Genomic DNA, 24,970 nt, shown 5'->3' with positions numbered 1-24,970 from the left:
ACACAATGAGGTGTACTTGAAAGAGCAGTGGAGCAGTGCCATAAACTGATGTCACAAGCTTCATTTCATATACAGACACATTAAGTGTAGACATAGTCAAATAAGTAGAGATGCAATGATATTAAAATAATTTTCAGTATCGGCCAGAATTTTCATGTTATGGATGACAAGCAATAAATAACAGACATTAAAATTCTATTCAATTTCGTCTGCATAAATTAAAAATAAAACACTAAAAACTAAAATCAATTTAAATGATTCATGATTTCAGACATCACAACATTATAGTGCACAGTATGAAAAATTGACTTTTTTTTATTAAAATTTTTAAATTTAATTTCAAAGTGGCAAAGATCATCTACATGTAACAATAGGGATGAGTATGTACATACATTGTATGTACAATGAAAATACAATATTGGTCAATATTTCCATATTATGGCTGATAAATAGCAGACTTTAAAATTCTATACTATTTAAATATATTAAAAAATCTTATTAATGTATCTTATAAATTAATTACATTAGCATTTTTAAAGATTAATTTTAAGTGAGCATTTAATGATGGCAAAGACAATCTAAATGTAAAAATAGGGGAAATGAGCATGTACAATTAAATATCCAAAACCGGCCAATACTGATGATCTCTAATATTGTTTGAGACCCGATATAGTGTCTACACATCATGCATCTCTACAAAAAGAGACAATCTAGCAGTATTAAAGTAAAATAAAATGCAAAAACATTGCTAAACAGAAACATGCATTCAAATGCAGGTCAAAAGAGAGAGAGAGTGCTATCAGGGTAAATCTATAAGACAAGGGTCAAAGTCACATACTAGAGACACCAGAAGAGTGTTAAGTGGAAAAATCAAGACTATATTTGTTGTGCTTGCATCAAATCTTCATATAGTTAACACATGATGTTAGGAAAGACCAGTGAAACTACATTTTAAAGCTATGGAGTGCCAGTAGTGTTCAGAGCACTCGTGAGTGGCAGGCGACTGTGCAGAGATGCACAGGAGAGTTCGGGGTTAGTCCGTGTTAGATGTAGTACGTGGATAAACAGTTTGGTCTACCTGAGCTCAGCCTGTAGGGGTTTAATGGGTCGGGTGCCCATGCACTGTTCTGCTTTACACTCTCCATCTCCAAATCTGCACGCCGGGAGGAGAGAAGGGGAGAGGGAGGAAGGGACCCAGTTAGAGAACATGAGAACAGCAGCTGCACATGCAGCTCTATTAGCTTAGCAGTCTTTCAGGAGAGTTTTCCCTTTACTCCACATTTCCTGTCCATTAGGAAAGTTTCACAACAGTTCTGAGGCTGCTATAAATGATAACAAACAAGATGGTGCAGTAAAATGCAAATAAAGACACACTAGACTAACATGGATAAGAGTGTTCTAAGATGCAGTGCAAGAGAAACACTGTTTTATGATTCTGCCAAAGGACAACTTATGCATGCAGGAAGACAGTATGATAAAAGAATGATAGTGATAAAATGTGCCTTAAAGTGATAAAGTGTGTGTGTGTGTGTGTGTGTGTTTGTGTGTGCCTGAGAAAAAGAGAGCAGGAGATGGAGGGTGTGCGACTATATGTATGTTTGTGTTTAAAGGGATAGTTAACACAAAAATGAAATGGTCAGCATTTACTTGGCCTTATGTTATTCCAAACCGGTATGCTAACCAGTCTCTTTACAAAACAAAACAAAACAAAATATTTTAAAGAAAATAAAAATAAGACAGTAAAAAACAAAATAAAAAGAAACCAAAGAAACTAACCAGCGTCTTTGCATCTCCAAAAATAAATGGAAAAAAAATAAATAAATAAAATATATACATGCTTCACGGAGAAAAAAGTCATATGAGTTTGGAACAACATGAAGGTGAGCACATTCACAGATTGTTTATTTTTGGGTGAAATAGCCCTTTAAGTTAAAGCTGCAGTCCGTAAGTTTTGCCTCTTTGTCGCCATCTCTGTTTGAAAACCTGGAATTGCAGTTACTTGCGGAATTATCTAGCTTGTGTGGGTTGTGCTGCGGCACGGCTCCAGCGCGGATGAATCTAATGTTTTGAGGAGTATGTGTGGCAGTCAGTCACCGCACCGGTGTGAATCCTATACTTAGTAATCACAGATTCTAGCCTACGTCTTGGAATATATGACTCAAATAAGCATTTTCACCGTATATTGTCATCTGAACAAGTAACAAGTCTGCCACGTTTGTTCTGACCAACTGAGGAAAAAAGCATTACAATAAATCACGCTACCAATGGTGATTTATTCTAACGATCGATTAGCTCATATCACATCAAACCATGCAAATTATTATTATTGTTATACTTTATTCTCAGATTATTAATGTTAACAACATCAGTATTGCCTGACTATGAGTATAGTGTGTATTAGCGTGTAGATTTCAATTTCTGCAGTCTAATCTCTAATTGTCATACCATTTGGATTTCATACCAAGAAATTCTTTTAACCCAAAAAGCAAACTATGCTCCCTTCGAACTGGTTGTCTTTAAAATACAAATCCTGTGTAATCCCAGGCTATCTGTAATCAGAAGCACATTTAAAACTGGAATATAATTTAATTTCATTCACCTGTGTTTCATATAATCCTTTCTGGATTACAATCCGCCATCAAAATGATTTTTTGACATTTAATTATTCTAGCTGCTGTGAGAAAAGGCTATAAACGATCCGCCTGCTGCAGCATCCTCACATGCGAAAGCCTAGCAGCCGGGACAACTTCTTTATGTTTACAGAAAATACGTAATGACGCAGCGGCCCACAAAAACCTACCCGTACCACTCAAATTAGAAAACATTATTATTAGCTGACCGTTGTGAATCGGGCTAAAGTAAGGCGATAATTTTGAACACTGGCTGGTTTTGTACTTGCTCAAATATTGATTTTGGATCATTTTTAACCAAAAAAAGTTACGGACTGCAGCTTTAAAAAGGGAGGCATTGGGGAGAGTATACCAGCACGCACAGGGTGGGAACAGACTCCAGGAGGCCGGCCGCAGACCAGAGCAGGGAGACACTGAGGGAGCAGTGGAAGAAGCATGGTCAAATAACACATCACACATGCATGCATTAAGTGCAAAGCAATGCAACATACATTCCAAATACAGTGTCACCACAGAGTCAGTAGATGTAGAAGCAGTAAAAAAATAGAGCTAAGCCCCAGGAAAAAGCTTCTGCATAGTCAAAGCTAATAATATAAACTTTGTTAAAGTATAAAGCACAAAGCAGAGCAGCGCTGCTTTGTTTAAAGCCACCTGCTGTCAGAGAGTGAATTTGCATCTCATTCAGCCCGTCTGCTGATTCTGTTATGTTTTATGTAGCATAATTCCACAAAGCCAAAGTCAGAACATTCTGTTTTTGATTCAGATTTTGAAATTATAGAGTTTAATTTAAATCAGAAACTGCTCAATCTACATCTTTGTTTGGATCATGATTAAAATGCAGTGGTTGCCTCTAATTTTTAGTGGCTACAGTTCTGCCCGTAATGCAGCAAAAACATATTTTTCATGTACTCATATTGTAATTCTTTCTCAATTCTCTTGCTTAAAACAAAATAAATATTTTTAAAACTCAGCAATCGTATCAGAATTGGCTCATTTGCTTGTAAAAAAAAATGGCAATCAGAATCGTCCAAAAATAATCAAGATCAGTGCTGGACATCTTTGACCATTGTGCTTCACTTTATTCTACTGTCCTACAAAAAAAAAAAATAATAATAATATTTTTTGTGAACAATCCCTGGGACTCTTATATATCCTATACATATCTATATAATATATTTCCAGACTCTCAGTTAGGTTGCCATTGATACAATCAGCTGTGCCATTATTTATTAAATTTACTTGTAATTTTGATACTTAAGTACTATTTATATCAGTTACTTTAGTACTTTTACTTAAGTGTTTTTCTTATGAGCAACTTCAACTTTTACTTGAGTCAATTTCCATAAAGGTATCTGTACTTTTACTGAAGTATGGCGATTGGATATTTTATACAATACTGTCTGAGATGATATTACTCCCATAAGACGATGTGTACCACAGAGCCCTACCACCCACCCACTCCAAGCCAGCATTCTGACTGGTCCGATGAGTCATGATGATGATTCACCCCTCTGCGGATGCCAATAAGCATTGATTGATACACAATACGACGAAAACCAAACAGAAACGGCTGCAGGTGATGGATAAGTCTCCGGACAGCTTGGCAGCCCAGTTAGTCCAAGTTATGATGTAAACTGAACTCTCATAAAGCAGTCCACATGGTCCACAGCCACTCCAAATAGGACTAAATGTATTGCTCTTGTTAGGATTGTGAAAGCTAGCAACAGTCCATTTGAGATTCTATTAATCAAGTTGTTTCTTTTGACGTTTCAGTGCTCGGCCAGTGAGATATTCTGTAAATAGAGGGAATAAATCGTACCATTCTATACCACAGTGTGTGATGTACATTAAAGGCACATACACACTCCCCAACAAACCATTAGGAGTAAAATGAGGCAAAGCAAACAACAGCGCAGATTCAACTACAAATATAATAAATGAAGAGGGTCAAAGGGTTCCTTCGTGAGGAGGGAGGAAAAAATGTAGACTGGGTGTGATCCACAAATTACCCATGCAGCGTGTTGGTGACGAGCTATGAAATCTGAAAACCTTGCATGTCTCACACCCAATTTGTTGAAATCTGAAGTGACACTTTCTTAAAAAGCAGCTGTGCCCTTCCCAAGGACGGCAGGCTCTAAAACATCAAATAGCAGCTTGTAGTTTTCTCTTCATGGAGGTTTGAAGATCTGTGATTCATGCAACAGGACCCAGAGGCTCCAGTCAGCACCTGTTCCAGTTCACTCAAGTACACACACCAAACAGATTCGATCCATGGCTGATTCAACACGTCACTTCTTAGTATACACTTTGTTCCAATCCACTCTCTCTCTCGCTCTCCAAACATGATTATTAACAATATCTCACTGCAAGACACGAGTAACGAGTTAGCCTTCAAAAACCTGCATCTTTTCATGCCTCAGGAGGAATCTGAATGTGTATGAGCAGCAAGTGTGACCTTGCGTTAGGTTTCCTGATGATGTTTGCTGGGTTGCTGCTGTTTAAAATGCCCTGCAGTAGAAGTAAGCTGTTATGGGATGGTTAATACAGATGTGAGCAGATGAACTGATGAGCTGTCCCAGCAGGATTTGAGGTATGAGTGTGTTTTGTGGTACCTGGTTTTGGCACTGAGTTGGTAACAGACTGCGGGACCTTGTCGTTTATCAGCTCCACACACTCGCTGGGAAAGAAGCCAACCTGTGAAGAGCAGAGAAGGTTTGAAAAGCTCCTTCTCTCTTTGGAGACAGACATACCAAGGCTTCATCATATCACTCTACATTCTGCTTTGCTTCTGGTCATATTCAGAAAATGGCATGGTACTGTGTCATAACACAACATATAACTCTGCTAATACACTGTAATAATTATTCAAGAGACAAACTACTAAGCTAATGAAAAAAGTGACTTTTGAAAATTCTGTGATATTTACTGCTAGATTATATTGATACTGTTTTTTGATCACAACTAGAGGTTTCTAAAAATGCAGCCCCATCTCATTTAATTAATGCTAATATTTTGAGCCCCTGGAGTGATCAAGAACTGTACAGCATAGTAAAAACAGGCATATATTAGTTGGCATATTCTTTCATGCTGCATCAGCACATCTAGAATGATTTGAAACTCATCTAAAAGAACTGAGAAAATAATAATATACACTAGCGTTCAAAATTTTGGGGGCAGTTTTAAAAGACGTCTTAATCTTACCAGGGGTGCACTTATTTGATCAAAAATACAGTAAAAACTGAAATAATGTGAAATATTATTTCTATTTAAAATAACTTTAACATTTAAATTTTTTATTTATTTCTGCGACAGCAAAGCTTAATTTTTAGCAGCTATTACTCCAGTCTTCAGAAATCAATCAAAAATGCTGGTTTGGTGCTCACAAATATTTTGCATTAGCATCAATGTTGAACACAGTTTTTTTCCTTAAAATTTTTTTGGAAATCATGATAAATTATTTCAGGATTCTTTGATGAATATAAAGTTCAAAATAATAACACTTATCTGAAGTATAAATATCTTATTGACCCCAAACTTTCTGTACTTTTTTTTTTTGTACTTGAATTGTACTGTATGTAAACTTAAGTTTGGGTCAGTGCTATATTGCCACTGAAAATATTACATTAACTGATCTATTTGCATGACTGCAAATGCTTGCAATTTTCTGTGATACATTCTACATTGTTCTTGCTAATTATTATAGGGATGCCAGGAGAAAGTTTAAGCATTTTTTATATGAATATTTGGCTTTCATATCAAGGAAAAACTATCTGAAAACAAGGCTTATACATTTCAAGGCCGCCTGACTTATAAATCGGCAGATAAAAGCACCTGAAAGAAGATTCAAAGTTCTCTCTTGCACCAACATGAACTAACTAAAAGGACACACAGAGCCAAATGTACATGCTTGCCATGTTTTACAACCTAAAATTTGATTTTATCATTCTATCACCTACTATCCAACTGCAGATTTATGAATCCATGACACGAATTAAGTTAATGACAAAAGACGAGGTTTTCTGTAACATATGAGCTTATCTTGCAGAAAACATTAACCATGCCTATTAGTATAACATTGACTTTGTGACCAATCACAGACCTTTAAAAAAGCTCAGTCTCTTCTACACTAGAGCTTGATTATGACTCTGACGTTCCCTGAGAGCCTGCTGACATCAGTGTGTGCCGATTCTCGTGGTGACAGCTGGCATTGCAGTGCACTCTTTTCCCATGCAGACAGATGCTGGCTACCTGACCCAGCTATAGCCTGCCAGAGCTCAGTGTCAGACTGCCCCCCGATGGATTCAGCACACATCTTCCACCATGAACCGGTCTCCCTACAAAGGCCCCAGCTGTGACTCACTGGAGATGCAGAAAGCCCTGAATAGCAACAGGGCCAAACAAAGGCGGCAATGCTGGGCATATGCTTGTGAGGCAATAAGAGAGCACAGTTTGGCAAGTTGGCAGAACGTAAAGTGACTCACGTGTGGGTCTATGTACCCATACACACAAGGGTGAACGATGAGCCAAAGTCATCTATTAAACTGGACTGGATTCTATATTTTACGCTGACAATGGAGTCATTTTGTTATTCATATTTCGTAATATGAGAAATGACACAGCTTGTTTTTGATACTTTACTAGGTGGTGACAAAGTATTTATAAAAGCATTTACCAAATGGATTAAGAAAAGCAATGTTTTTTTTTTTATGTAACTTAATTTAAAAATATCGTTACAATTAACTACAATTTTAAACAATTTAAATGTATATTTGATGATATGAAAAGTGATGTATTCAAGTATAACATTTAACTATAATTTTAAACATGAATCAATTTAATATTTACATGTTTGTCAGTTTGAAAAGTGTTTTATTAATGCATTATTTTAGATTGTTGCATTTTTAGATGTAAATAATTTTAAACGTAAATGAAACAATTTCATTTACAGTATGTCCGTTTATTCAACTTATATTGAAAACTGGAGAGTTACTGTGATCACAGTGAATGCACTTAACCGTTAGTTGCTCGAGAGGGACTCTACCTGCAATTTCTAAACTGCCATGTACACTTGAAATAGAGGGCTAAATCACACGGAACAAACCTGGAAACCATGTTTTCCTCTCCACCAGGTGGTGTCCTCTTTGGGTGGCATGTCTATTACGGAAACAATATCCCCCACCTGAGAGAGAGCGAGAGAGAGAGTAATCAACAAGAATTCACAAAATAACCAAAATTAGTATGGCAATCACACATCTTCAATACTGCATTAATCTGTCTTTATTTTTATGCCAGTCACCTCAAATGACAGCTCATCAGCTGCCTGGGCAATGTAGCGCTTGATCACGTGGGCCGCTGCGATAGCTGGAACATTTATGGATGACTCCTCATGCACCAGCAAGTGATTCCCTTTGTTGTCAACCTGAAGAAAGAGATAAATATGACACCCCAGCTAATGGCAGCATTGAATATATGTTCAGTGAACATCCCTCATCCTCACTGATTATTCAAGTGAATAATCAGCTATCTCTGCTCAAATGGTATCAAATCAGTACCTCCATCCATGTGAGGGCCGGCCCACAGTTGATCTTATTATCAGCAATCGCTGAGAGATGGGAGAGGTAAGCCATCAGCATCTGGGAAACTGCCTGTAGGGAGAAAGAGAGCGAGAGAGGGAGGGTTAAGCTAGTGTGACAACTTCCAAGGGGGTAATGCTATAAATACAGAGTACTTTTACTGGGGGGTTAAAAGCTCACATAAAACTAAGAATGAATGGTTTGAGTTTGCATACTTTTTCATTAGAGAATGGTAGGGTAGGTGTAAGGAATGCAGCTTTCTGTGTAGAGTTTCGACATAAAACATGCAAAATTAAAATCTACATATATTTCAAGTATGCTACTCAGCTGCATTTGCATTTCTATACACTCTCTGAAACAATGTTAGTCTCTTCAGTGAAATACGCTGTAAAAGGCTTGGTATACATTTATTTGCGGCATAACAGTTATTGTTTTTTTGGAGTGTATGTTCGGTAACTGTGGCTACTTTAAAGGGCTGCAGTTGCACTCTGAGATATAAAATGATCTGGATTATACTTCCACATGGCTTGCATAAAAACTAATATAGCAGGAGGTGAGGTGGAGCTGTCTTATATTAATACAGCTCAAAAGATCAGTCTAATAAAAGAGCTCAACCACACATCGGTTTCTAAAACTTAACATTCTATTTAAACCACATTACACACAGATCAGTCTAAAAAAAAACAGTAGTTATAATAAAATTTTCCTAGTGGAAAATAGAGACAGGAGGGTGTCAGCTCATCAGCAAAGAGCTTAATGTTAAAACCTGCAAATTTTGAAAAAGTCATTTCACTCTGGTACGGCACCCAAGCCTACAGAAGCTCTGAAGAAAGTGTTTTTTGTGTGTGTGCGTGTGCTACAGGATTTTTTTAGGCAGAGAAAATTAAAGAGAGCATTTCTTAAATCTCAGCCTGCAAAACTAATTGAAGGTAAAGTTGTTCTATAAAACGTCAGCGTGTGGGTTTTCTCTCTGTTTGTGATTCTCTAGAAGACACAAAATGCTCCACGTCCGAGTTTGGCCTGCGGCTTTTGTTTTAAATGTCAATGCATCTCTGCGTGTATTAAGCTATACTACTGTAAATACAGACAAGGAAGGTAAAAACAAAAGAACTCTTTACTTAATCAAGTTTTCTATGTCTCTTTCAGAATAGCTAAAATGAGCTGAAAACAACATTCAAATACGTTGACGCACTTTGCTACAGAATGGTAAAAATTTTAATGTTTATTCAAATATTTCCCCTCAGTCACAGCATATTTGCATATGACACAAATATTGGAGGATAATTTGGCCAAATATAAACAATAACAATGTACACAACATTGCTAAAGGTACACTATCATTCAAAAAGTTGAGGTCAGTAAGTTTTTTTTTTTTTTTTTGGAAAGAAATAAATACTTTTATTCAGAATGCATGCATTAAATTGATCAAAAGTGACAGCAAAGATATTTAAAATCTTACACAAGGTTTCTATTTAAAATAATAGCGGGGGTTTTTTTTAACTAAGCATTATAGTCACCTCCTTCTAATTAAGGGGTCTGATGCCACATAGTGTATTTAGTATATTATATAATATGAAAGACAAGCATTTTGGTGACTGGTGGGCAGCCAGTCAACAAGAAAAAATAAGAGCAAGTGATTAAAATGAGCCAATGAAAGCCCATAAGAGTTTATTCACGATCCACAGAGCACTGATGGGATCTGATCCAGCTGAACCTATCCCAAGATCCACCCTCCTGTCAATTCCTTTCCCAGACGTATGCTGGCAGACTCACCAAAATGTAAAACGAAGGCCAAAAGGGGCTGCAAAGGAAGCATAATTAGGTCCAAGAAGACCGAACAGACAGCTGTGAGAACTCTCATGCTCTATACGGCTTCATGTATCTCTAAAATCCAAGGCAACTCTGCTTGTGTTGACTATACTAGAAAATAACATGAAGAATGTAGGTAAACAGAAATTGAACAGCGTTCTTTAATGATACGGTCGCTTGCTTCAGTTATTTGCTATGTTTTGTTCATGTGCTAATGAGGCTCATTTGTGTGAGACATCCCACATTTAATGCATAGGCAAGCCTCATAATTATTATATCCTTTGAGATGTTAGTTCCTATAAATCAGAGCCAGTTAACCTTTTAAGATCATCTCAGGGCTTGTGAAACCGAGTTCTCCTTACAAGATTCAGATGCATCTTTACCAAGATCTCTAAATTGCCTCTCTACAAATAAAACTGCACAATCCAATAGATGAAATATGACCTTGGATCTGTTTTCTTGTATTGGGAAGCTCAAAACACCTGATTACACACAAAAACATTGTGGTAGCTTCCACTTAGCAGCTCAAAGAGACTTCCTCTACTGCAAAACATAATGGGCGGCATTATCAGCCACTCAAATTTCAAAGCAGATCCATTTTAGCTGTGAAAATATGGCACAGTTCAAGTATACTACTCTGTGAAACAAATGCTATGTATGCCCAATACAGCAGGAAGAGGAGGTTTTTTTGAACACTACAAGGATATCCATCTGACGGTCTCTCATGGGATGCCATTAGGTGCTGTTAACCAGTCTCACTAAGCACTCACTCATCACTGATGACTAAAGCTGCTCTGAGAGGGGCATCTTGCAGGATAATCACCGTGTATACTGGGTATGAAAGGTCTGACTATTGTGCGTTTACAGGCAGGGGCCTAAAATGTCTTATTGGCCACAGGTAAGTGCTAAAAGATGAGTGTTTGGGGGTCTTACCTCTGCTCTCTCCCTCAGGCTGTCGAAACGGGGCAGCTCGGGGAGCTGGGAAAAGCGGCGGTCATAGATGCAGAGATGGAGATGCTTATCCAGGACTCGGAAATCTTCATAGCTCCGCCTCACGATCCAGCTTCGTCCCTGCGGGGTGATAAAAGAGGGCCGTAACTTAAAAGGTAAACAAACAAGAGCTAGAGTGTGTTGAAGTTTGGTCTGCAGGGTAAATATGAGGGCTCAGTTCTTGGATAAACCTCATCTGGCCAGTGCAGCAACATGATGACCACACACAATGGCCACTTCAGAGCAGCCACATTACAGCTGTGTGTGTGTTTAATCCTGGACAAAGCAGCATTCAAAGAACTGAGGAGAGGGACAGTGACCACACACTTTTATTTTATTTATTTATTTTTTACAGTTGGGCTAGATTTGCATTTCCTGAAGGAAATACTAATACTTTTAGATACAGAAAAGAATCCATTTTTCGGGAAAAATAATATATGGAACCATGTAACCCAGATTTTTGATAAATGCAAATTCCAATCCACTATGCATTCAGTGGGAGATTTCAAAACTGTATTATATAACTTCCATAAAATTATGAAGAAAAAATATTGCATCAGGAGAAAGATATGTTAAGTGTTCAGAAAAAAACACTGGCTGAGCTTAAGCAGGCGAGCTTTGGATTTTATCAGCTAATATGAAATAAATTATAAAGGAATGTTACATTTAGGCATGAATGATATTATCGGACCGAAATCGGTCCGATTATATCGTGATATGAGAAATTATGCCGATATGTCTTGCCGATAAGAGGAATACCATTAACTCACATGAGCTCAGGGTGTGCTAGCGATTAGATCACATCAGCAGTGTGACTCATTTTTGAAGCAACGTTTTGCCTGAATGGTGGTTAGATTCACTACTTTGGATCGCTGCATTTAATCTGTGAATGCACGTAAAGAATGATGCATTCGGTGTGTGATAAAGTAAACAGTAATAGCACATGCAGCAGCAGCGGCAGCCTCACCCGGGTCCTAATGCCCGTTCGGTAAGGAGTTTTAATTCCGTAGGGGGCGCTGTTGGCCTACTTTTAATAAAATGAAAGTAAAATACACAAATTACATTTAGACTGTGTTTCTGATTAAATAAAGCAGTAGGCTAATTGATGTCATACAATCATGACGATAAAAAATGTTTTGATTTAAAGGTCAGAAGCTATAGCTTACATGAATTAAAAAAAAAATCACAAACATGACACTTGTAAATTAAATAATTGTATATATACTTATTTATTCATTAATGTGTAATATGTTATATATTTTAAACAAATTATGAGGTCTAAAATTTTTTCCACATTTTTACAACTCTTGCTTTAGACCAGTGATGGTCAAACTTGGCCCTTCCAGGCCACTTTCTTGCAGAGATTTGATCCAACCCTGATATGACTCACCTGCCTTCTAGTAGTCTTGAAGACAATGATTAGCTGGTTCAGGTGTGTTTGATTAGGGTTGGAGCTAACCTCTGAAGGAAAGTGGTCTGGAAGGGCCAAGTTTGCCCACCCCTGCTTTAGACCATCTACAAATGTTAAATCTTAAAATAATAGTTGAGGTTACTACTGCATCTTTCTGAGAAAAAAAATGCAGCGATTGATATATAGTTTATTTATAGTTATTTTCAAAGCTTCAATGTACTTATAATGTCATTATAAAAGAACGTCATTATTGTTTATTTAATTCTAACAAATAAGTTCTTGTTAAAAACTAACCAAAATTGAAAAATAATTTACTTATAATTTCCACACAGGAGAGACTTGGTGTTGTTTCCAAACAAAAGGAAATATATCGGTATCGGTATCGGCATCGGCTATCGGCCAAAAAGAGTTGAAAAATATCGGCATATCGGCAAAAATCCAATATCATGCATCCCTAGTTACATTAAAAGGAAGCGGTTACCATCATAACAATTTGAGGTCAGTAAGATTGTTTTTTGTTTGTTTTTTGAAAGAAATTAATACTTTTATTTAGCAAGGATGACTTAAACTGATAAAAGGTGACATTAAAGTAATTTATAATGTTAAAAACTTTCCATTACAAATAAATGCTGTTCTTTTATACTTTCTATTCATCAAAGAATCCTTAAAAAAAATGCATCACAGTTTCCACAAAAATATTAAGCAGCTGGAAACAAACCATTTCCAAATATTGATAATAATCAGAAATGTTTCTTGAGCACCAAATGAGCATATTAGAATGATTTCTGAAGGATCATGTGACACTGAAGACTGGAGTAATGGCTCCTGAAAACACAGATTTGCCATCACAGGAATAAATTACATTTTAAAATAAATTACAATAAAAAAAATTTAAATTGTAATATTTCACAAAAGTACTGTTTTTACTGTATTTTCGATCAAATAAATGCAGCCTTGTTGAGCATAAGAGACTTCTTTCGAAAACATTTAAAAATTATACCAACCTCAAATTTTATGTGATATACACTATACCATTTAAAAGAACATCAACTCAATCTGTGCAAGAATGTATCTGAAAAGGGCTAAATCTACATAATTTGACTACTTCTGGCTCAAATTGATACAGCAATATTGACACTAGGGCTGTGCGTTATTGAAGAAAAATGCGATATGCGATAACTCATTAAATAATGCGATAATCGATATGCGATACGATAATGCTTAAAGTGCCACATGCTCAGATGAAACAGTTTTACTCAGCTGTTGCTGAGTCAGTTCTGTGAACTTCTATAACTATCTTGGTGTCATATATATATGGTTATTTGTATGCATGTATGTATCAAGAGCTCCTGTAAAACCACAACAAATTCCTTGTGTTTGCGCACACTTAAGTGGTGAATAAAGCTCATTCTGATTCTAATATAACTAGCATACGTGTTTCACTTTTTGTGAGAAGAAAGCACCCCTTCAACAACTTCTGAAAGTGAACGGTAGTGTTTTACTCTAGCATTACATAAAAATGTCATTTTAACATTAATGTAATCATTTTAACATGAGTTTAGGAACTGAATAATAAAAAGGAAAAATACAACACTGCTTAGTATTTACTCTATGAATTCAATATACAACGATTCTTATTTAAGCTATAAAAGTTATTTAGGTAAGAGCAGTGAGTGATTTTCTCTTTGTCTTTTGTTCATGGCCCCAAATATTGCAAGCCGTAGCGATATGCATATTGCGATATGTACATTTGCGATATTTCGATATATTGCACAGCCCTAATTGACACAATTATTTACATACAACTATTGCCCGTAATAGTAATGGGCGTGAAGTTTCCGGACAACGTGCAGTACGCGGTTAACGAATCACAACACACTGGGCCAGCTAACCAATCTGAGTCCATTGCGTATTTCTGAGGGAGTGGTATCATAGAAACAGGAAGTCAACCGGCCGTTCAAATGACAATGGAGACAGCGGCTTACAGTAAAGGTAAAATATTTGACAAATAAGGCGTTTTTTTTTTATTTAAATTTTAACCTTCATTTCTTGAGTCTCCAAGCCACAGAGCCCATATTCACAGTAAACAGAAAACCTCAATCTCTTTGATTTGACCTAAACACATCTCTTTGAATCAGAGCCAGGGAAAAAAGACCTTTAAAAAATGCTGGTGTACTAGCGCACACATAGGGAAAACAAACACTGTTGTTCAGCCTTCCTGCTTCCAATGCATTTCATAGGGAACTGAGTAGTGCATTTGTTAGGAAAAACTGCAATGAGAGTGGAACTAAAGTGCTTTTCCTGTGCGTCTGATCCCTGTCCATTCAGATGACTCCTGGCCAAATCTGAACCCTCAGTCGTTAACATTTTTTTTTCTCCTTTATAAACACACAAGAGCAGTGCTGTGGATTTGGACATCTTCTCACACACCAGGATGGAATGAGGTTTCCACACACAAACCAAGACTTCAGATATTTTTCCACTGACGTTTCAACCAGAGCTGCCAGTGCTCAAATCAAGTGCACAAGCAGCCAGCTGCTTGAATTCTGCACTAAATTTAAAGGAACAGTTCACTTAATGAAAACAGTCAATTTTCATTTTTGAGTGAATTATTGCTTTAAGAAGCTTTTTTGCCTATTTTTCTTGCTTTTGTAAAACAAGGACAGCTAAAATTTCGTAGCAACCAACTAAAGCCAAAACGTAGGAGGTCTACATCACAAATTTATAAGCAACAGCTCATAGTTAGGCTTAATATACAGCTTTACAGGGGCGTCTCAAGCAGATGATTTCATCTCTCCCTTTACTGTGAGAACCACTCTCTTGCATTTGCAGATTGTTACTAGATTCTGTTAGACTTGTTTTTACAGTTTTAAACTTGGCAATCCAAAAAGCAATGCTCAATGGGCGAGACACTGAAAAAAACCTGCAAGATGCAATGAAACACACAAAAACGCTAATGTGTGTGTGCACCGACAAAAATTATACAAGATATTCTGTCTTACCTGACAGTAGATCTGAACCAAATACACAGGCTCTTTTGACTCCAGGCCATTCCGTGTCACTTCAGTCTGTTCATCTGCGAGGGATAACTGTAGAGAAAGAGATGATGAAAGAAGGGATGAACAGAAAGAACAGTGCACTTTCTTGTTTTAGTGTCATCTGCAGGCTGCTGATGCTGAAAACACACAAGTCATCTATCACATCCTGTTGCTATTATGAGAAGCTTTGGTGCTATCATGAATAAATGACTAGCAGCGAAGCATCTCTCTGTATTCAGGTTCCTCGGGTTAGAAGAGGTGTTAAATGATTTGTCACCAGATGAGCATATTGACCGCATATTATAAATAATAAATACAGAAGCACAGAAACAGTGAATCCCATGACAGACGGAGCACAGACTGAGCCATGCATGAAAAGCAGTCACTGATATTTTGATTAAATTTCTTCAGTCCATCCTAGCTTTTAGTGGATAATAATTTCTAAGGCTTCATATTAAGACATTGCATGGAATATTTATAAATATTTAATATTACAGTATATAGCATTACATATACAAATAATAACAACTCTTATTAATATTATCATTATCATCATCAACATCAATAATGTATTATGACTAACTTATATCATTCATATAAAACATCCTCCTACCATGCGCAGCATATATTAACTCAGATATTACCCATTACATCATCTCAGTGTTCACACAATGACTCAGTGTGTTGTGTGAGTGACAAATTTCTGTTGTGACTCATTTGAGTTTGTTCATACTGTGAGATGGGTGATGACCTCAGCGAGAGACACACAAACATTATATTTCTGCTTTTTTTTTTTTCCAATAAGAGCTTTGACAGCAGCTACTTGGACTTGAGTCGGTAGGAAAAGCACTGAGCTGTAAATCTTGATAGAGCGTATAAATGGTTGCATCCAGGTGGATCCACTGATAAATAATTTAATCATTTACACAAAATTTCCCTCAAGATCAATAGAGTGTTTCTCCATCTCCATCCATCCAGTTAAACAGCTTGAGAGAATGAGGTTTACACAGGCAGCAATAAATATGAGTGAAAGAACAAAAATAAAATCACAACTCTCTCTAACCACTTTGTACTTGTTTACAACTGATATTAACATCCATTTCAGGTGATCTAATCACAAGTTGTCAGGCAAGGCAGCATCAGTGAAAAGGTTGACTGTTTGTGCTTGAGATATTAAACCCTTGGTTGGGTGGAATGATTGCATGTTAGGTTCTATGCTGTTGTTCAGGATGCATTAGTATTTACACTACAAATTTGGTCACAAATTTACAAAATGTTTTGCACTCATCTTACACCTGTATACTTTCAGTATGTTAGCACCATAGTTTTTATTGGTTAAATGCAACACTATACAGTCATTTGGACCAGAAAAGTTTGTCTATGAACAGACAGTCCCCATTTTGTACCTGAATGAGCCAATCCATGTAAATAGTACTAAATGTTCCTTTAAATAAGAAAAAAGATTATGTGAACCCTGAAATCTGCAGTCAAATCTCACTAATACGACTGTGTGGCAGTGTTAATTACACTTGAGTTCAGAAAGCAGCCGTTAGGTTGTATTCCTTTTACGATTCCTTTCTTTAGAGCGAGAGGATTATGCCATTAAGTAAGGCAGGGTTACAGAGAGCTGTGAAGTATTAAATATCCATCTCAGTGAGTGTGCGAGTGAAACTTTAGACATCTTAACAATACCACATGAAGGCCCGACTGAGCCACGGTCTAAGACTTCTGTTCATTCCACATCCTTACAAGTGAAAAGTGAAATCTAACACTGCCGCTCTGACGCGAGCAAAGAAACAGAACTCTCACCAGCGAGGTCTATTTGAGAAGAGTGGGAAGAGGTTAGAGAGAAGCACAACCAGGTGTACGTGAAGTTTGGAAGCTGTGGGCTTCAGTAAGGTCCGGTGAGCCAGTGCAGCTCGTCGGAAAACCCTGGGTAACGTGAGAAGTAATGACCCAGTTAAAAGCAACTCCAACAGCTTGCCCAGTGCTGAGAGAAAGAGAGGTATCCCCGCCAGCAGTGCCAGGAAAATCAACTCAGATGGGCTTCCAGACCTAAACAGTTAGGGAAACATACTTTAGCAGTGACCACAAAGGGTTTTAAATAGGAAGTTCCATGGGACGCAGACACTAAAACATTCGCAGAAGTGGTCAGCGATCCTTGGCGGGACAGAACGTTCAACTCCATTGTTTGGTGGAGCCCTTATGGAAAGCATCTAGGCTTTATGGGGATTCTTCAGCTAATCATTTTCAAGCACTGACAGGCATGAAAGATATTAAAGCACTCTGGGTGCTCAGGAGGCACGGAGCTCCTCGCAAGAGCTGTTACAGAAATCCATTTAGCGGTGCAAATCTCCATTGTGCATGGTTACGCAGCACTGATCTGAAGTACAAAGCATGAAGTCAACGGCCCTAGTGAGACTTGAAGACATTAGGTGTCTCCTTACAGCATGTCTGCAACCTTTAAGTGTAAACAAAGAGATTAAAGTGAAGGTATAATCAAGAGCAAAAGAAAAGGGTGGGAAAATAAAACAAGCAGTCAGCAAGAGGGGCAAAGACGACTTACAGAGGTACAACATCCCATCTGATTAACGAAGCATCTTTTGTTCACCCCGAGATTCCGGCTGCACACTGTAAGCTCAATTCAGAAGCCGCACTCCTAAACATTCAAGGATTCCCACCTTCGACGTCCATCAGTTAAGCATGTGTGAGAGAAACACCCGTTGTTTTGTCCGGCACAAATCCACAAATCCAGATGTCAGTTGAGTTTCCCACCCCCTCCGGTGCGCCGTCCCGTCTGAGTTGTTGTGAAGCACGAGCACTGAGGTTCCTCCTTTGGTGCACTCCTGCAAACTCATACACAGAGTGGAGCACTGGCTGGACGGCTTTTTGCAAAATTGCATTTTTCTGGGAGTTCATTGTAGTTTGGTTTTCCAAATTTTTTATGAGATGTTTCGGTCCTTCTCACTCCATGTTATTTGCAATTCCTCAACATTCGTGCACACTCATTGCATGCTTAGTTTGCTGGCCAAGAGTGGTTTGGAAAACACAGAGAAGAAAAAAAGGATGATGAAAAAAGCAGTTCTCCCTTTGCATCTGTTGTGGTGTGCGCTTTCACTACAGTCTCTCGTTTTCTCCAGACTCTATCGGTCTCCCCCCGTTCCCAACCCCCAGCGCCTCCCCCCTTCACTAGCTTTCAATGGTACAAGCACTTCCTGTATCTGTTTGCCTCTTTAAGAAGAATCGCTTTATGTATCCCCAAATTGTAAGTCGCTTTGGATAAAAGCGTCTGCAAAATGACTAAATGTAAATGTAAATGTACAGTCCCTGGGACAAAGCGCATGGTCGGTGAGCCAAAAGAAACAGTGGAGAGAGCTGTGAAGAGGGGGTTGCCCTTGTAGGAACACAGAGCGGTTCTCCAGCGTGTGCCCTTCACTCTCCATCCTGATCCTATGGGACCAGCGCAGTCCAGAGCGACAGGAACAGAAGTGACAGAAAAAAATTTTAGCGCGGCAGTGAGAAGGTCTGGAGAATTCTTCATGATAAAGAGTGCTCAAGGCAGCGGGCTGCATTGTCTAATAATCACACCATTGTAGTAGCACAAAAGACAAAGAGCGAAAACAAAGAGCCTCCATATGTCTCGTACTTTAGCAGGGGGTGTTATCTGTTCAGAGCCATTTATAATGACCTAATTATCATGTTCATTGATGAAGACAATAAGGACAGGTCAGGATGGTCAACTAGTTCAACAACTGACTATTCAGTTAGTGAGGTTGATCAGTTTAATGCAGCTTTTTTAAAGGGATAGTTCATCCAAAAAATAAAATTTATTCACACTCATGTCATTCTAAACCTGTAGGAATTTCTTCTGTGCAACACAAAAATGATCATATTTAATATTTCAAGTGCTTTTGTACATAAAATGAAAGCAGATGGGGTCCGACTCCAAAACATTGGAACCAACTGACTTTCATTGCATGGAGAAAAAAAAGAAAGAAAAAGAAATGATGGCAGGTTTAGACATGAGTGGGAGTTAATAACTTTCATTATCAGGTGAATTATCCCTTTAATATTTTAATGGTGGTTAAAGGGAATGAATTTAAAGATGCAACTTCTTGGAGATTTCAGTATGTTAGAATTTGTATTTCTAAATATGTTCCATTTGAATTCCATAGCTTTTGACGCAATTTGCCAAAATTTACCACATCAACAATACATTAAACAATTACTGTCAGTCTGCTGTGAGCAATGTTCATGTCATTATGCATAATTTAAATGCTTGTTTGTGAGAATGATGGTAATTTTGAGAAATGAAAAGTTACAGCAATTTAGCCTATATGCTGAATATCTGTCAGCTGACTGATCGTAAGGCTGCACTTCACGTCCATATCCCTAACAAATGTGTCTGCTCCGTTTCTGTTGGACATGTTCCTAAACCAGCCTTATTATACAGCGTTTACTTACCAACTACTCAACTAGTACTTCAGACAAACGATTAAATGTGTCTAAATGTTCATTTATAATCAAGCTAGAGTGAGGCCAAATGTTTTATGATTACAATGTATACATGCTGGACGAAGCCAACCTACATTGAACTAAAGCGTTCACAACATTTTAAAAAGAGCTTTAGTCTGACTGAAATCGAATAATTTATGCAAATGTATTGACTGATTAGTTGATTTTAAAGGTTTAAACTGACTTCTAGTTCAAGGTCTAATAGTGACAGACAGGGCATTGCTGCTCGCCCATCTCTCTGCCCCATGGGATCTCATGGGTACTGAAGATAAGACATGGCCTAAGGCAGTGACTGTGACAGAAGTACGAAAAAAACACACAAATACAGATACAACATGTTTAGCTGTAAATCAGTGCAGGGGACAGAGAAAAGCAATGGGTCACTCCAAATAACATCACTTGTGCCATCACAGCACATCTGAGGGCGATTGAAAAGATTTTCCTGGAGAAGTTTTGTGAAATGCGGCAGCCAACCACAAAGAACATAAGAGGAATCCAAAAGTCCTGCTATTCGTCCTGCTATTCCTGCGGAAATGAGAAATCCTTCCCTGGAGTCCTACTCACTCAGAAACACATGGCTGCCTCAGTTTGTTTGGTGAGTTTGGGGAGGGAGGCTGGTTGGTATCAGTTGTGTTTGGATGATTTCATGGAGGTGGAAGAGGTCACACAGACCAAAACAAATACGAGACCTTAGGGACTTCAGCTGAAATGTGAGGAAGAGTGTAAAATGCCTTGGCTTAAATCTATGACACATGTCGTGCCATTTGCTAGGATAACAAAGAGTGTTCCAGCAAGATTAGAAACACATATGATGTAAGTCAACAAACGAATCATTCTCCTGAGAAAAATCTGCAAAGTTACACAACAATGACCTTTAAAAGGAACAGAATTGTGATCTCACTGAATAAAGAAACGCCAAGTCATATGATTATTCAGTTACTCACTAATGTGTCTGGATTAGCTGCAATAGAGCATTCTTAAGGGTGGACACATTCCAGCAGAAAATTTAACACCCTCAAGCATCCAGTCCCATAACAAATCCAGAGTGAGTATGGAAAATACACATGCCTAAAACCGAGAGGAATGCACTATTCAATTCAATTCAAGTTTATTTGTATAGCGCTTTTCACGATACAAATCGTTGCAAAGCAAATTTACAACAAGTTAAAGTTTCTACAATATTTAGTTGTTTCTACATTACTATGGATAGGACAGGATTAGTCAATTAAGGAGGCATCGGTTTGATGTATTCTATAGTATTTATTTTTAACATTAACATCTACAACAGCATATAATTGTTGAAATTTGGATAGTTAAGAATTGTTTTTATAATCAACATTACAATTATTATTAATCTAATATTATATCCAGACTTCTGGTAAAAGCCTCTCTGAAAGGGCCACAAAAACAGGTTCTGCATCTTTGAATTTCAGCAAAGCTCAAAAGAACCTTGTACAATACAACATTTTCAGGATTACAAAGATAACATCTTTCAATTCATCCCCTTTAAAGTGTCATCAGCCAACATCAAAGCACCATTTTTATAACAATTTTGCCACCCTCAATAAATTTCAAGAGAATTCGTATTAGACCTCAAAATTGCCTTCTGTTGTTATTCATAATCGTTAGTTTTGTGCAATAAAAGCTTTTAGTAATTTTGCCAATGTATTTGCTGAATCTGAACATATCAGTTATTCTACTGAAGGGCTTGTGTTAGGCATTTACTTGATGCTAAGAAACACATCTGATTAATGGATTCATATAGATTCAGGATAAAAAAAAAAAAAAGATTCTGAGGCCAAAGGGGCAACATGAACTATGGAGGAGGACACCGCATCATCCACTGGATACATTAAAATAAGACTCTCTCTCTCTGAACAGCTATGCACATATAAAATTATAATCCAATAGTGACCTAGTTCATTCAGATTTGCCTTAACAATGGCAAGGGCCAGGGCAAATACTTTACATGATTCCACAAATCACGCTTTGAGAGGACACTCAAGGAAAAGGGAGGCGAGTCAGGTGACTGAGGTGAACGTGTCTTTGAGACTGGTCAGGAAACTACCATATTCTGTAGCCAGATGAGAACACTTCACATTATAGAGTAATGACACAAACAAAACATTACTGTTTTGGAAAAATCTCTTTGCTGCGGATAGGGCGGGACTGTGGAGGTAAGAGCTGGTCTATGCGTATAAAGTGGTCTTCCCACACGCTCTCCAATCCAGGGGGGGTGGAATGAGTGGTATTTTTAACGGGCTACAGAGTGTTTGTGTTTCTAAATGCAAGTGCCCACAGGGCAATTGTGGAGTGCGCCATTGTTTCATTGCAGAGGAGGGACCCAGATACAGCAGTGCCTCAGAGGATGACATAACTGAGTAAGGTAGCTTTGACAGGATTTAAAGTGGACAGGAAATTGAAGTGGATAACATTCAAGCACATGGAAGAGGGTAACAAACTAGTACTATAAATCTCCTTATAAAATTACTACAAACATGAATTCTCACAGAAAATCCAGTCAAACCTCATTCATGTGCATGCTGCACACTAATCTAAAGGATCTAGTCAGATGGTGGATGACCTGTCATGGTAAAGCTGAATTTTCAGCTGTCATTACTCCAGTCTTCAGTGTCACATGACTCTTCAGAAATCATTCTAATATGCCGATTTGTCTTTAAGAATCATATCTTATAATTCTTTTTGCTGCTTAATATTTTCAGTGGAGACTGTGATTAAAAAAAAAATCTCTCTGACAGCAAACCTTTGAATTAGTATTTAGGTTTTGATAGTTTGAGCATTGGAGCTTTAATTAATGTGCTGTGCTTTTGCTGTTAAGCATTTTCAACAATAAAACCTTCAGTGTCTTTAAATTCATCCCATTTAAGGTATTAGATGGGGTTTAGTGTACCCTTATGTGTGTTTCGCACATCCCTGAATTAACAACAACGCTAACTTTTAAAACATACAAGGGAAGCATCAAATAAAAGCAATTTTTCAAAAGAACACCTGGAATGAAAAAACTTAAATGTCTACTAAAAAGCCTCAAAATCTTTCTGGAACGAAAGTCCTGCACCATTAATGATTTAGGCTTGTTTGTCAGCTCAGCCCTCAGACATAAAAAGGTGCTTGCACACTGAAAATGCATTGTACTGCACAGATCGATAACAAAGCCAACTCAGCAGCTAGTAAACATCTCAAAGAGATCTTACAGCATGGTTTCTGTAAATGAGGTCCACAGCGGTACAAGAGCAGAAGCTGTCAGAACAGTACATCGCGGGACACAGGTACAGTAGCGTGAGGCTTAGCCAAACATGTATTGCATTTGTATGCAGCCTGCATGGCCAGCGTTTCCACAGAGAGGAAGAGATTGCATGAAGCCATTTACAAGCTGCTTAAGCAATGCTGAAATGCAAGTAAAGAGACTGCAGGGAGTGAATGGGGTAGTCTGATGCTCTACAGAGAAGTTCTTCAGTAAATGGCCCTCTTCTGAGATTGCGGTCATTTGTAAGAGTGGTTTGATTCCTGAATCACCATTGTGTATTCGTAGAGGGCATGGGACATGGCATACTTGGGTCAACTGACGGACATGATTTATGTGGCCACGCATGCACACACCGATAGATATATATGAACACTGTGGTCTGAGATGTTCTGATGGAGAGGGGGGCAGACCACATGGGACGTCATGCCTCGGTTGTGCGCGACTCTGGGGTTTATGCATCCAAAATGCTGACTTGGCAACTGTTCTGCAAAAAAGGCAAAAATATGAATAAAAAGCACAGCTTGCATCAAAAGTAGTATATTTTTAATGCAAGATCTCATAGCCAAGAGCTTGCCAAACATTAAATGTCACAAGCTGCTTTCAGCTTCATAGGGTCTTTATGCAGTATTTACTACTCCCTACACACTAAGCAAGGGATATCTGTTCACTTCACTTCAAAATGTTTAACTCGCTCCATAAGTTCACTTCACTTTAAATAACTATTGTTAATTTGAGCTGCTTCAACAAAAATATTAAGCCGCATAACTGTTATCAACATTTCTAATAATAATAAATGTTACTTAATCACCAAATTAACATATTTAGAATGATTTCTGAAGGATCATGTGACATTGAAGACTGGAGTAATGCTGAAAATTCAGCTTTGCCAATACACGAATAAATTATGTTCAAATATATTAATATAAAGTGGTTATTTCAAATAGTAACATTTCACTATATTGCTGTTTTTACTGTATTTTTGATCAAATAAATGTAGCCTTGGTTAATATAAGGGACTTCAAAAACACAGTAGTGTATGTATTGTAGTCTTTAATTTGATACACTTAAAACTTTGAAAATAACTGATTTGGGTAACTTATAGTACAGAGATGGTGTGCAATGAATGACTAGTTGGTAAATTTCCATTTGCATCTCATGTGTAGCGATATATTGATGTACAGATGTTCCCTGTGTTTTCAACATATATGCTCCTAGAGATTTGGTTTCTCACTTAAAATGGCTGAATAACCTGTGAATTTAATTTCACAGGGCACTAATGAAAGATTTGTATGCACTCACAATGTGGCAACTACCGTATTGACCCGAATATAAGACGATGTTTTTTTCTTGGAAATACATCTGAAAAAACGCGTCGTCTTATATTCAGGGTCTAGACTTTGACATGTCAATAATACACCCACAACAATAGGTGGCGCCAAATACGCATAAAACGAGTGTGCCATGAAATACTTAATGTAATGCGTGTTGTAAAGATCGCGAGTATAAACAAAAGAATTTTTTTTTTTTTTTTTTAATGGTATATCAAAAAGTGTATATTTTTTAACCTCCTGCAGGGTTCCGCCGGCGGCACAAAACATTGTGCTTTTGCAAAATAAAGAAAATAAACAGGGTGTGCTTTTAGCCGTCTCATTCTCCGCGCATATCTGTTTGAAACGCATCACTAAAATGAACTGAAACTCAGCGAATATTTGACACACACACATGAGAGATATATCTAT

At 37.7% G+C, this 24,970-nt stretch overlaps 1 protein-coding gene across 5 annotated transcripts in view; it reads right to left on the bottom strand.

Annotated features, from left to right (window-relative positions):
• The window catches only part of LOC107703512 (rho GTPase-activating protein 32-like), a 75,304-nt gene that overhangs the window by 16,879 nt on the left and 33,455 nt on the right, over positions 1 to 24,970 (bottom strand). Inside the window, exons 1-9 of one of the 5 annotated variants that reach the window (XM_016506147.1) lie at positions 18,018 to 18,069; positions 15,416 to 15,502; positions 10,946 to 11,083; positions 8,183 to 8,275; positions 7,927 to 8,049; positions 7,732 to 7,809; positions 5,243 to 5,324; positions 2,993 to 3,043; positions 1,079 to 1,153 (exon numbers count right to left, since the gene is read on the bottom strand). In XM_016506147.1, the coding sequence (XP_016361633.1) occupies positions 1,079 to 1,153; positions 2,993 to 3,043; positions 5,243 to 5,324; positions 7,732 to 7,809; positions 7,927 to 8,049; positions 8,183 to 8,275; positions 10,946 to 11,083; positions 15,416 to 15,502; positions 18,018 to 18,035 (745 nt within the window). In that variant the 5' untranslated portion in view covers positions 18,036 to 18,069. Of the gene's footprint in view, positions 1 to 1,078; positions 1,154 to 2,992; positions 3,044 to 5,242; positions 5,325 to 7,731; positions 7,810 to 7,926; positions 8,050 to 8,182; positions 8,276 to 10,945; positions 11,084 to 15,415; positions 15,503 to 18,017; positions 18,070 to 24,970 lie in introns of those variants that run through there. The other 4 variants (XM_016506143.1, XM_016506145.1, XM_016506146.1 and 1 more) reach the window with 4 other exon arrangements.

Source organism: Sinocyclocheilus anshuiensis, unplaced genomic scaffold (assembly GCF_001515605.1).
Source record: "Sinocyclocheilus anshuiensis isolate Anshui unplaced genomic scaffold, SAMN03320099.WGS_v1.1 scaffold330, whole genome shotgun sequence".
Lineage (NCBI taxonomy): Eukaryota > Metazoa > Chordata > Actinopteri > Cypriniformes > Cyprinidae > Sinocyclocheilus > Sinocyclocheilus anshuiensis.
This window is presented reverse-complemented; position numbering and strand designations above follow the sequence as displayed.